This window comes from Ostrinia furnacalis, unplaced genomic scaffold, assembly GCF_004193835.3.
Source record: "Ostrinia furnacalis isolate ACB-3 unplaced genomic scaffold, ASM419383v2 OfSCF1253, whole genome shotgun sequence".
In the NCBI taxonomy this organism is placed as follows: Eukaryota; Metazoa; Arthropoda; class Insecta; order Lepidoptera; family Crambidae; genus Ostrinia; species Ostrinia furnacalis.
This window is the reverse complement of record NW_021131492.1, coordinates 348,695-362,709: the sequence shown is the minus strand read 5'-3', so window position 1 is coordinate 362,709 and position 14,015 is coordinate 348,695. Positions and strand designations below refer to the sequence as shown.

Genomic DNA, 14,015 nt, shown 5'->3' with positions numbered 1-14,015 from the left:
GGTGGGTAGATGCAAGAAAGTGAACCAGCTATTGTAAATACCTTCTCTATCCGTAATAGCATTGTTGACGATGCGAAATACATAGTCGCCAGCGGCTTCTTCCCACTCAGCCTCTTCTGTTTCTCCGCTCTCACAGAGGCTAGGCAGAGGACGTCTACGAATTTTGCCTCGTCCGAAGACCTGAAAAATCATTACAGTAGCTTTAAAAAAACTTGGTTGAAATGATTGATACTCCATCTAAAGGACATGCATAAACATTTTACCTTTCCTGTCCCTCTTTGAGACCATAATGGTGGATCAAGTTGTCCGTGCGGTAGTAATCCAGTTTCTAAATTGCTTAGAAATGATAGCAGATGTCCTCCTGCAAGCGAAAAATACTGATATGAAATAGATACATCAACGTACGACGAAACGATTGGAAAATAATAGTGTATTTAGGAAAGACTATGTCCAATATTTCAGAGAAGAGAATAATCAAACTATTTGTTCGGGTCACGATTGATTCATTTCAGAAGCAACCAATGCCACCGACCAATTCGACCGGCGCCACGGCGACCTCATAAAGGTAGCAGGATGGCGCTGGATGCAATCCGCTACCAACCGGGAGATGTGGAAATCATTGGGGGAGGCTATGTTCAGCAGTGGACGTCTTGTAACTGAAATGATGATGATGACTTATAAAATTGGTTTTTAAAAAGGCAGATGTGCTTTTTAAAAACAGTGGTTTTCGTACAGAATTCAGTTAGAATTTACATCGTAGGTACCTTTGGGGAAGTGGATGGGCGGGCGCTGCACGCCGTCCTGGCCGACGAGAATGAGCGCGTCGCTGGCCTGCGAGCGGTGCACGTGCACGTACACCACCTCCCACACGCACACTTGCAGCGACATCGCCCAGTACACGCTGGAGACACAGAGATGACTTGTTTTGTGATGGAACTAAAGCAGTACCTAAATAGGCACGTGACTATAAAATCCTCAGCACATAGCTGTTGCGAAATAGTACCTATTACAATGACGTCCGTTCGAATACTGGTTACTATTCGAATGTATAACTCACTTTAGAACCAAAAATTTTCACGGTGCCTTTGTTCTTCCTTTCTTTCTAAGTTTATAAAGCGAGCGGATTTACCACATAAAATTCCTAACAGATTTAGTAGTCTTCTATGGATGATATTATTGAGTTAAAATTTTCTTACTTAGAAAGTGAATAAACATTGTACTTACCTACCTTATTTTACTAAGGGGTAAACTCTAGCATGCCAAGAAACATCTAAATGAGCTAACTTTAGATGACCATACCTTCAGTCCTCCATGTAGCTTGTACAATGAGAATTTATGACGTCGTCAATTAGAGCCGCCTGTAGACAGTGCACAGGGTCACCACCACGCTGCTTAGAGCACAGGTACTTTCCAGGACTTAGAGATTGCACATAGGAGAATCGATGTTTGATATCCTTGTTCCAGAAAAACTACCACAACTCACCAGTCAATGCAGTGTTTCAGCACAAATTAGTTCATTTTACGGGGTAGCACTGTTTGGTGCACAGGTGTGCTCCTGGGCTTATACTTGCACGATATTCGTAACATAACTTACCAGTCGATGCACAGTGGTCCAGCACAGAGTCGCCTGTAGACAGTACACGGGGTCGCGCTGCACAGAACACAGGCACTTTGGCAGGCTGACGCATGCACAAGGTGGAAGCGGAGCAAACTACACATAGACAACAAGCTGGCGCTCTTACAGAAGTAAAAGTGGCAACGGAATATACAGCCTGTACACATAAAGGAAGAGGTGTAAATGGTGTACTACTACTAAAAGCAATAAAGAACAATATGAGTTTAGATAATTCACTCACTCGTCGATACACATCTGCACAAGATTGATAAAAACTTACATATAAATTCATATTATTTACTATATAAAAGTCCCGTTGAAGCCTACTCCAAAAAATCGGCAAGAAAAGATAAACAAAACTTCGTACCTACTTTACGTCCCGACATTGAGTTTTAGATCTGGGGCTCGATAAATAAAGGTGTTGTTGGAAACAAGAACTCGCAAACAACAAAGTAGCTAGTCTACACATTGCCTACAAATGTTGTGTAAATATTTTCTAATCAAACATCATGGTTTAATAACTACGCATAAAATATTACCAGTGTAAACTTTAATCCACACAAAACTACTGACTACAATACATATTTACCTTGCTCTACATAGCAGCTAATTTAGTAAAAAAACATAAATAAAACAGCAACAATAAAAATATGTTTTAACTAAAGCCTGTTTGTTACCTTTTATCAATTCCTTCGCTCTCCGCGTAACCATTCATGAGTTGGTTAGGAGTCCATTTGATGACGAGACCGGCTGCGGTCTGGTGCAGGCTCAAGTAGCCTGGCATGGGTTCTTCTACGTCTTTCTATAGAGGAAATTAAAAAGGTATTTGCAATAAAAGTCTTCTGTTTTAGGAATTAAGGTTCAAAATCATTTGGGCATTTCTATTACATCGAAATGGCTTACCATTACTGTGACACTCTAAATGGGACTCAAGTTAATGCTTACCGGTTGTACTCTAACATTATTTTTGCCATACAAAAGTGTAGCTGTTGAATTCTGATGTAAACTTTCCACGTAGTCCTTTGCCGTGGATCCACCAGTCTTTCCAGAACCTATAATTACACAATTAACATTATAAGTAAACACAGTCATTGGATGTCCTTAAGATATTATAACGTGAAGAAGACGTGTCAGGTAGGAAAATTATTTCTACAAGTGACGGAAAGCAACGCGATGGAAGCAGAAAGTCTGTGGTCATGCATATTTTCTACTTTTTGTTTTTACCTTTTCTGAAATCTAAATCTCAAGTGGAATTTAAATAAATATGCCGCCTGGCAACGTTCCGCTGTGTTTCTCACTCCCGTAGTGATAATGTGTTACCCGGTGACATGGTGACAAGGGCGACCTAATATTGCATCCTACACACGTTTACGTCGCGTAACGTTGCGTGGCGACATAGTTCACTGCGTTAGCTGTTATAATAATATGCTAGCTAGCTAATGGTCCTAGTAGAACTTAAATAAATCAAATAGTATTTCTGCTCATTCACCCGTGTTAACCGCACCGCTGTCGTCAGAGGAAGCGTTCAGGCTCCTTCTGAAGTTCAGTATCGGTCTTCTCACAGAAGGTGGTGTGGTGGTGCCGGCAGACATGCGATGTCTTTGTACCTGGAAATAGAGTTATTAAGTTTTTTTTGTCTATTAAATATTTGACCTACTGTCTCTTACGATAAATTATGGAATACCCAAAATTCAATAAATTGCCGAAACAAGACGAACGACATGATGAGCAACACACATTAGTAACTGGATTACTAATGAATAATGTTAAAAAAGCTTTTTGTGCCAGACTGAAATCAGGCAGCAGTTGTAAAAATAATTTGTTGTAGAAATCCTACAATAAATGCAGGGATGAAAACATGAGGTTAATACCCTCATGTTTTCATCCCTGCATGCGAACCACGTAGCCCTTAAGATGTAAGTTATTTTAGGGCGCCAGTGAGAGACTAAAAACACTCGTTTATTATTGCGGACTACTTTTCTTGGGTCAATATCCTCTATCATGTGGGTACATTTATCTCTAGGGAGACAGTGTGTTGTGAAATATGACCACTGACGACCTATTTATCCAGGCGATAGTCCTTTTTCCTGTTACCAAAATAAGTTATTTTTTATCCTCATCAAAATGACACTAACTATCTTCACAATTTTTGATACAGACCTCTTCATCATCTCGTAGCTCTACACTTTAAAGTATCTATAATATCATTATGTTAATGATGCATAAGATGACTAATGCATATTATGCATAGGCACTATGTTATTTTAAATATGTATTAATACGCAGCTTGTAACAGTGATGCATGATAATGTGGTTGCAACAGCTAACTGACAATGGGCTTCTAATGAGGGCTATCGTTTTTATACTCAACAGTTGGCACCCCTGGCGATTGACAGGACCTTACTCTACAGTGGCGCCATCTTGATGAGTGCAAATACGATAGTCCTCCTACCACTTTCGCGCTCACCAGTTGGTGCCACTGTCTTCGCTACTAGCAAGTGACAGGACCTTACTCTACAGTGGCGCTAACTGGTGAGCGCTAAAACGATAGCCCTCATTCACTTACTATATTGTATAAATGGGTATATGTATTGGTCGGAAAAACGGTTTAACCTACACCCTGAGGCACGCAATCATATTTTTTTATGAAATCCAGATGTATCAAAGCCTGAGATTCCCTGCCTAAACAAGGAACAACAAATAAAAAGTCCATGACAGTTTACCAGTTCATCCGCTGGTGGATCAGTCCAGAAGCACGCCGGGGCCTTCGCCTTGGAATACTCCAAAGCACAAGGTCCGACAAGCAACGAGCTCAGTAAGCTCCCGTACTCCGGGTCAGCCACCAGAGCATCCCGCTCGTAGTACCGGGTGGCGTTGTTCACCAGGTGCTCGATGATCTTCGCTAGTTGCCTCTCGAATAACGCTATCCGGATCCAGAGGTATCTGCAAAGAAGTTTTTAAACTGTTAAAGGTGTTCAACAAGTCTGAGCAATGAGATGGTCTAGGATGGTGCTATAAATGGGTTCTTCCCAAAGGTCCACGGCTCTATTGTTCTTCTTTTCCATAGGTGCTACCTATTACAAACAACTACACGTCTTATCCTTATGTGCTGACGTAGAAATATGTAGATACAACCAGTAGTTTTAGGAACGGTAACAGTATACGCTATCCCACTCGTATATTGAACTGTTATTGTTATTATAACACTTCTCCAATTGAAGCCAAGTTCTCGAATTCTTGTATAAATCATTATCCTTTTCCTAAACAATACGAATTAAACTCAACCCTAAACCTGAAATAATTTACGCCCCAAATCACCGCGTAATTGTGTAAATTCGTTTTCTTTTGATAGAATAAACAATGGGTAATATTTTGCCGGTACAATATTACGGTTCACTTAAATCAGAGGCTGCGATATCACGAAACAAATGGGTCAGGTGCTGCGTAGACACGGGAAAGTAGAATAATAAGTCTGGTTCCTTATATAACAGGCAAATATCTTTGTTTTTTTAGATATAAAAATATAACACAGGGTGAACAGACAAAAACAAAGGCAAAAAAAAGACATACAGCCGAACATAATTATAACCTCCTCCTTTTTTGAAGTCGATTAAAAAACAGACAAAGGTGACTGAGTTTCTTCCCATATGTTTTCCCGAAGTCGTGTGTAAGTGCTCTGAAAAGGGCCTCTCGTACTGTATAAATAAACTATTTAAATTTGAATAACCCTCTTTCTGGCGCAGTCGGGTAAACACATCAAAGATACATGCTTAGGCATGGTTTCTAATTTGAGATTTTTGACTTGAGTGCGCTTATCTTCAACTTAAGTAGCATGAATTTATGGCTATAAGTAGAAAATGAGCACCCTCAAACCAAACATCTCAATTTTGAAACTAGAGGTTACGTGGATTTTATTTCCTTCATAGCCAATACGTGCACTACGACTTAACCGCTGATCGAACCAACCGAAGGGTTAGTAAAATGAATGATAAATACCCGAGATAAAAAAGGGCGATATAACCAAAGAGGGAAAGTGATTCAATCTCATTTCGGATTTAGAGCTTAAGACAGATTTGGGTAAAATACGATAAAAAGGTGCTGGCAAGAGCACATCAGACTATACATTTTCGTTGCAAAATAGCTCCTATTACAACCAACATAAGATCCTTTAGAGTTTAGCTTGACATGCCCACTACGAAAGGTAGAGCGCAGATTGACTTGGTGTTAATTGTTAATTAATTATTCGCCATAGCAACGGCGGGAATTAAATTACAAGTACAATGGGGATTTAGGCTAAACACTCTCTTACGTAGTTGTAAAAGTTTTTTTTTTTTTTTCAAGTGATTTGTGCATTTCATACAGGCTGTTGTTATCAGCCCGCTTTTAGCAACCGAAATGAAATTAAATACATAGTTTATTCAGTACATAGGCCCTTTCCAGGGCACTTATACACGTCCCAAATATAGCTTGCCCTACCACCACTTCGGGAAAACTTAAAAAGTGATCTCTTGTTTGGAGTAGGTATGACACAATAGACTCAACATCTATGACTACCAATATGCTAGCCCCTGCTATTCTGGTTAATAAGAAACCCATCATAGCAGAAACCCTGCCTGTACTTCTTATTTTATTCTAATAGAAGCTAAACAAGTCAGCTAATCCTGTATTAGCTATAGTATATTCTGTGGCTATAGATAGTTACATACACTTCATTCATCGATTCCCTTTATCCTACTGAATGTTATTGGCAAAGAACACGCCAATTTAGATGAAAATGATCTACGCTATCGTTCCATCCCCTTAAGCTTATGAGAGCACTCCGCAGCAGATATTGCTTCTGAAACGACTGTAATACGTCACTAAATCATCCAGCGACGTGCGAGCTCGTGGCTTCGATATTGGCTGCATACGATATCCTTTTGAAGTTGCCACTTTAACGTTCTTGTCACTAGGCAATAGAATTTCCATGGTATTCAAGTTTTATTGCCAGAAGAATGTGAATTTTAAAACATTTAATATTTCATATTTCACCTGTAACTAACTATTTATTACAACGGTTGCTTTGTCTTGGTGACTTGCCGACTACATCAGCTACAGTACGGTTATTGGTATGAATCTCGAAGATTACTATTATAAGCATATCGAGCTTCAACAAAACTTTACCCACTAGAAATCACAGACGTTTATAAATTTATTTATGTGGGTAATACTTTAAATACTTTATTTTTATTTATATTACAGTAGGCTGACTTTGCACTTTCTCGGGTTCCCGATTAATAGCAGATAAAATCCTGAAAAATCTAATCGCCATTATTGCGTTCCGTTACGACCAGCCATAAAAAGGCAGTAAAGAAATGTACTGAAATACCTACAATTTTATGACGATGAAAAGACCACTTTATTACACGGACACAAGATGGAATATTTATCGATGGCACAGTAAATAAACCCCTTGAAGATCGAATTACAAAGGATAAAGTTTTTTCGAATTTCTATTGAGAGACGATATCGATATCGGATTCTATAAAGTTTCGACAACGATAAAATGAACGATGTCGATATACGTAAAAAATATATTTCAGTCACGCACAGCATTACGTATTTACATACCTTTTACGTACAATCACAAAAGTTTTTCACATTCGGGCGCTTAGCGCTCCCGCATGGAGACCAACACGACGAGAATTTGAATTTTATCCCACCATTCGAATTTTCATTGTCGCCCATCTTACAATGAGCCCTAGGATCAGTCGGCTCCCCATCAATTTGTAGAGACATCCCAAAATGAGAGGGATCAACCAAAGTTAGTGCTCTCCAAATGTATTCCAGACACGTAAACGGTCAATTGGGATGGAAAATGGCGGAGACTGATTCGACCCGCAAGTTGTTTTGCGAAATGTTAAACTGAATTAAGTATGATTTAAAGTGTGAGATATTGAATTTGAAATTTATCGAATGCCAATCGTTAGGAATTTCAAAGAAAACCGAGTTGTCGGTAGAAATAATACAATAACGAGTTCCAGTGAAAGCTGGATAATACATTTCATTTTAATGAAGAGCTTATAATAGGAAATGGGTTTAATTTCAATTTCTCAGTAAACTCCAATATTTCCAAGGGCTTTTCAAACTAACTTAGAAACAGGAGATTCCACAGAGTCCTTCAAAACTCATCTTCTATTCAAATCAAACTTAGATTGTTTTACAAGTAGGCAAGTATTATCGACATATTTGTAGATAAATTCTTCATCTCGGTTGCTAGCCAAATCAAAAAAGGTTCCTACTTNGTTTTTTTACAAAAAGACCCAAGTGTCATATTATTTTAACCAGAGCTGATACAGATATTTCAATCACAGATTTGAAATCGTCATTAAAAATTGGACTAATATCATGTAACATAACCCAATCATTAGAAATGCTGTTGTGCAGTGTAATTTATGTGGGTAATACTTTAATTACTTTGTTTTTATTTATTTTAGTAGGCTGACTTTGCATTTTCTCGGGTTCCCGATTAACAGCAGATAAAATCTTGAAAAATCTAATCGCCATTATTGCGTTCCGTTACGACCAGCCATAAAAAGGCAGTAAAAAAATGTACTGAAATACCTACAATTTTATGACGATGAAAAGACCACTTTATTACACGGACATAAGATGGAATATTTATCGATGGCACAGTAAATAAACCCCTTGAAGATCGAATTACAAAGGATAAAGTTTTTTCGAATTTCTATTAAGAGACGATATCGATATCGGATTCTATAAAGTTTCGACAACGATAAAATGAACGATGTCGATATACGTAAAAAATATATTTCAGTCACGCACAGCATTACGTATTTACATACCTTTTACGTACAATCACAAAAGTTTTTCACATTCGGGCGCTTAGCGCTCCCGCATGGAGACCAACACGACGAGAATTTGAATTTTATCCCACCATTCGAATTTTCATTGTCGCCCATCTTACATTGAGCCCCAGGATCAGTCGGCTCCCCATCAATTTGTAGAGACATCCCAAAATGAGAGGGATCAACTAAAGTTAGTGCTCTCCAAATGTATTCCAGACACGTAAACGGTCAATTGGGATGGAAAATGGCGGAGACTGATTCGACCCGCAAGTTGTTTTGCGAAATGTTAAACTGAATTAAGTATGATTTAAAGTATGAGATATTTAATTTGAAATTTATCGAATGCCTATCGTTAGGAATTTCAAAGAAAACCGAGTTGTCGGTAGAAATAATACAATAACGAGTTCCAGTGAAAGCTGGATAATACATTTCATTTTAATGAAGAGCTTATAATAGGAAATGGGTTTAATTTCAATTTCTCAGTAAACTCCAATATTTCCAAGGGCTTTTCAAACTAACTTAGAAACAGGAGATTCCACAGAGTCCTTCAAAACTCATCTTCTATTCAAATCAAACTTAGATTGCAATTGTTTTACAAGTAGGCAAGTATTATCGACATATTTGTAGATAAATTCTTCATCTCGGTTGCTAGCCAAAACAAATAAGATTCCTACTTAATAATAATAAAGACAATAATAATAAATAAAACGTACAAAAGGCCCATAAGCTGATAATAGTAATATACTAAGGCGGCAATATTCATAAGAATATTCAGCAAATTCCTCAGCAACAAAAGCGAAATATCCGATAGCCCCGTAGGGTCACAATCACAAAATAACAAGGCACCCGGCTCCTTAATGGAATATTTATCGTCCTTATTGGAGCCTAAGCTTAACACTTATTTGTCCTTTTACCCAGCTCATCTTTTGGTCAGTGTTTTTCTTCTTAAGGCTGAATATGACACGTTGGATCTTTCTTCAAAATGCGGTGGAAATTAAGAGATACTGTAAGAAAGTATCATCACCATCATTATTTCAGCCATAGGACGTCTACTGAACATAGGCCTCCCTCAATTATATCCATAATGACCGGTTGCTAGTGGCCTGCGGTTATGAGTGGATACCTTATGGGTGGCGTGCGCTGTGCTTTCCGATTCGTGGCCTCCACTCCAGAACCTTGCTGCCCCATCGGACGTCAGCTCTGCGTACTATGTGCCCTGCCCATTGCCACTTTAGCTTGCTAGTCCGATAAGTAAAGAATATTTAAACCAGAGAATTATTCTGAAAAAGAAGCCGCTACAAATGAAAATCAGCGTCACCGATAAAAGTATTTCTAAGATTTTAGTGTGAGCCAAGCTCTGAAATCGTAGTTGCTGGAGCAAAACTTTTCACTATTCACAAAGGAAGCTCGTTAGATTCCGATACTGATTTAATGAATACTCTTTCTGAACGGGTGAAAAGAGAGGCGTCCGCGTCGCAAACTTGGAAGAGGGTTTCGTTTATTTAATACGATAGTCGATACTACTGCCACAAAGTATTTGTTTTGTTTACTGTTTATTTACAAATAATCTTCTATAATTATGTGTGTAACCATGTGTACTCCTTCTTACAAATAATCTTCTATCGTTATGTGTGTAACCATGCATAATAAGTCTCGACCNTCTCGACTGCCGAGAGACCCAACCAGTGAAGGTTAAGTTAGTCCCTGGATAGTTTAAGAGCCACTGAACCCGTAACGAAATTAATCAGAGGAAAGGTGAAGATCGAAGTATGGGCGGTCAAGTTGTAGACCTTGACGATTTCAGATGGAAAGGGTGGGAACATTCCCATGTGTTAACCATTACGTCAAACTAACTGTGCCGCATGACGCATGTGATGTGTCAAGACACAGTCTAAAGTATCGTTTTTTTAATTTGAATATTAGGCAATTTCAAGTCAATATCTTTTTCTTAGCAACGTGGAAGTCATTAGTCAGTCTATGTTCAGCAGTGGACGTCCTGTGGCTGAAATGATGACGATGATGATCTTTTTACCTGAGAAAAACTTTGCAGCCTATTTTCATGGTATTCAGAGGAATACAAAAAATAACGTGCTGTGCACCTCCAGAGTTATTGAATGTATAACTGGGAGCTACCATAAGAAGGTGTATACACCAAGCTATCTTCATCTTAATATGATAGTGCCACATTTACTTTTACGTCCAATTTGCAACTCTACCTATAGTGTCCACAAACTTCGTCGATGTAGGCAATCTCCTTAAACCAATTTTATAAAACTCCAGTGAAGTTAGTTTATCCTACAGCTGTTGCCTAGTTTCGCTCATTAGGCAAATACTGCTTTCGAGATATAATGAAAACTGAAAGATATTAAACTACGTTTAAGAAAATACAAGTTTATAGGGAACTTGAGGATGTTGAATAATATTAATACTACCTAAAAAGAAAATACAAGTTCTCAGCTGTAATTCTGTATAATACTGATCGACTTTTAACAGTCTAGACGCAGCATTAGCTAAAGACTCGATCTAAAATTTTTGATAGATCCATACCTGTGTGTGTATGGATATGGATGGATGTCCTATGACATAGGCTGATATATTACCCTCCTTCGACTTACGCAATCGTTGGGTAAAAAAGCTTCGTGTGCGAGTTACTTTAGGGCTAGTCTAACAATAGATAGATAAATGTATGTATTAGGTTTAGGTATTGTTTTAGTAACTTATTCATTTTCACTCGAATTTTTACTATTCACTGAACCGGATAGGATTCCGCCACTCTCTTTGACAATGGATTGAAATAAATGATGTGAATTTTTATATCAACCGTAGGTAAAAAATTTCAACTGAGTTCGTGTATTACTGCCGAATCAGTAGCTTTACTTACAGGAAATTGCTATTTTACCGAACCACCCAAATTCATTCGTATGATCTCTCAAAAGAGTCCAATTTTCTGAATTTGTCTCCAACAAAGTGAAGACAATATATTTGAACAATACGCAAAGGTCCATAAAAATCTTTTCGTTTCATATTTGGGAGAATTTTGCGAATATTTTACAAATTAAACGTTGATCAGATTTGATGAGTAGGTACCTATCTGTGAACATCATAGATACTTACCACTTAGATAAACTAAATACCTACTATGGCTTTAGCAATCAACCTTTGCTGGCCAGCTCAATAATTTAACTATAGAACTATCGCAGCGGTTTCTATTCACCAACTTTAGTAGGATGCCAGTTTCACAGCTCTGTGAGAACTTGTTTAATTGAGCATAGTTGTGATTGCGTCCTTCCCTATAAAGTTGAGAAACATATTATTATCAGTGTTTAGAGTTCCGTTTTCAACGAAAAAACGAACGCATAGGATCAATAACGTGTCAGTCAGTATACTTTCTGGGAAATTATTACGCCCCAAATATGGACTTGAATTGCTTGAATATATTGCGGTTTTCAGGCCAAGGAACGTAACAAAAATGAATGAATCTCTACCAGTTCCGATATAAAGTCTATTCTACAATAGCCGCAGGTTTATTCATATTTAAGTTCCGTGTCCTGACACCCACAATTCATAATGTACATAAGCCTACTTATTTGAATTTCAGGATTTCTTTACCAATTTCGCAAGCAGTATGACAGTCATATAAAGATACCGGTACTAGTATGTGAGATGAAAATAAAAGAAGCAATACGTGACGGGTTTGCTTTTTCTAAATGACAATTGAACATAAGTAGGTACCTAGGTATTTTTTATTCCTACACAAAAACATGTTTACAGCTCGTATAAACTAGCTATAACTACACATATCACGAAGACAAGATTATCTTACTACAAAATATTTGTTAGAGAAAAAACGTTAAATCATAGTTACTACCTAGGCCCCGAATACTACCACAAGTATTATTCATTTTCTCGTGTTTTCTGAACTCTTGATACCTAATAGCCCGGTAATCTGTGTAGGCGTAATCTGCTGATCATAATAGTACCAACGAATCATGCTGAACACTCTGGCATCTTATTTAATGGTAACAGGGGTGATTTTCCAACAAAAATGTAGAGTCTGATGTGCTGTTGACTGTACATTATTCCGCGGTTTGGACCCCTGACCTTGACCTCGGGGGTCTCGCCCGAGACTCAATAGGGGTGCTACTGAATCACCTGATTCGATCTTATAGCTTTTCTAAGAAAAACGTTCTACCCACTTTAATTGTCCTTGAGATAATGCTTAGGGTTTGTCTCACAGGGTAGTAGTTAAATAACCTGGTCAGAGTTCAAAATAAATTAAAACAATGGTGGTAAAAAGTTGTTAACAGTTTTTTGAAAAAAGTTTCTTCTTGGAATGCATCAAGTAACCTCAGCTTGGTCATTACCTATTGGCAGAAAGATAACGTGTGCAAGTTGGCATAAGGGAAATTGTCCCACTTCGCCAAACCAAAAGCATTAACAAATGTAGCTTCTTTACAAAAAGTAGCGTCTATCTACTTCTACAATAATATAAGGAAGCAAAATTTAATTAGTCTTCTTATTGATTCGTAAAATAAGAAGTTTTCTTTCCCTCAGCACCTAATACAGAAGAAAACCAATGTTGTGGTATTGAAAAGGAATTCATTATTTACGTCAGAGAACGTAAGCTTCTACATCAATTACACTCAGCGCTAGAACAAAGTATCTGTGTTGCGCTTCTTTTAATTAAAAATTCCATTGCTTTTTATTACGGGCGATCCTTTTAATATCAAAATCTCTTTATATTGTTGTAATTTATTATCTTTTTGACATGAATTTCCGAAGAATGTTCCAATTTTTGTCCGAATTTCGGGTTTAAATTAATGATTTTGTTAAAAGGGCTCTACAGACTAAGTCCGCCGACCGCCCGGCAGAATCATACCCATCCACGGCTTGTATACTTCTATAATTTTTGACAACATGTCAAAAATCGACTACTCAAGTCGGCGGGATTTAGTGTGTAGACTGCATTATAAAATACACCAGAAGACGAAATAGGCTCTACTATAAAGGTACATTTTGAGCTTGGAATAGGCTTTATTATGCAATAGGAATGTGTGTTAGATGTGTCAGGGCACGTTCTTACGCCCGATAACCTTGGCAAAGGATCGGATCGATCGGCGTCCTTTAATCCGACACAATCTAATCGACGGTTCCGCCCATTTACTCGCAAAGATGAAGATGAAATCCGAGCCTGAGAAAGTTCGAGATTTCTTATTCATTTGTAAGTTTGTTAGTTAATTATTACAACGATTAACGTGATTATAGATCTTAGGCTTTTTATTATATTTAGCGACTGAAAGTTGTTGGTTGAATCTCTCTTTTTATCTACTTAGATAAATTAAACAGATAACTACGAAAAAAAATTTCCAGGAAGATTTTCTTACTGTGAGTTTGCTACTAGCAATCTTATAGTGATGTTGACACCATTTACAAATACTTTTATGGAGAACCTAACGCTGAAAGAATACATATTTTAATTTATTTTATTTATTTATTTATTATGGCATACACAACAGGTAATAATCAAGGGATACAACGAATAATAGTTCTTA

At 37.7% G+C, this 14,015-nt stretch overlaps 1 protein-coding gene across 5 annotated transcripts in view; it reads right to left on the bottom strand.

The window, feature by feature from the left end:
* LOC114352115 (small G protein signaling modulator 2) overlaps positions 1-14,015 on the bottom strand; it is a 58,665-nt gene that overhangs the window by 9,084 nt on the left and 35,566 nt on the right. For 3 of the 5 annotated variants that reach the window (XR_003655836.1, XM_028303582.1, XM_028303583.1), the window contains exons 5-12: positions 4,339-4,558; positions 3,105-3,222; positions 2,561-2,667; positions 2,293-2,417; positions 1,595-1,711; positions 765-901; positions 264-361; positions 42-180 (exon numbers count right to left, since the gene is read on the bottom strand). Coding sequence is in view for 4 of the 5 variants with exons in the window: in XM_028303582.1 (XP_028159383.1) it covers positions 42-180; positions 264-361; positions 765-901; positions 1,595-1,711; positions 2,293-2,417; positions 2,561-2,667; positions 3,105-3,222; positions 4,339-4,558 (1,061 nt within the window). In the remaining variant the exon portion in view is untranslated. The remainder of the gene's footprint in view (positions 1-41; positions 181-263; positions 362-764; positions 902-1,594; positions 1,712-2,292; positions 2,418-2,560; positions 2,668-3,104; positions 3,223-4,338; positions 4,559-14,015) is intronic. The other 2 variants (XM_028303584.1, XM_028303585.1) reach the window with 2 other exon arrangements.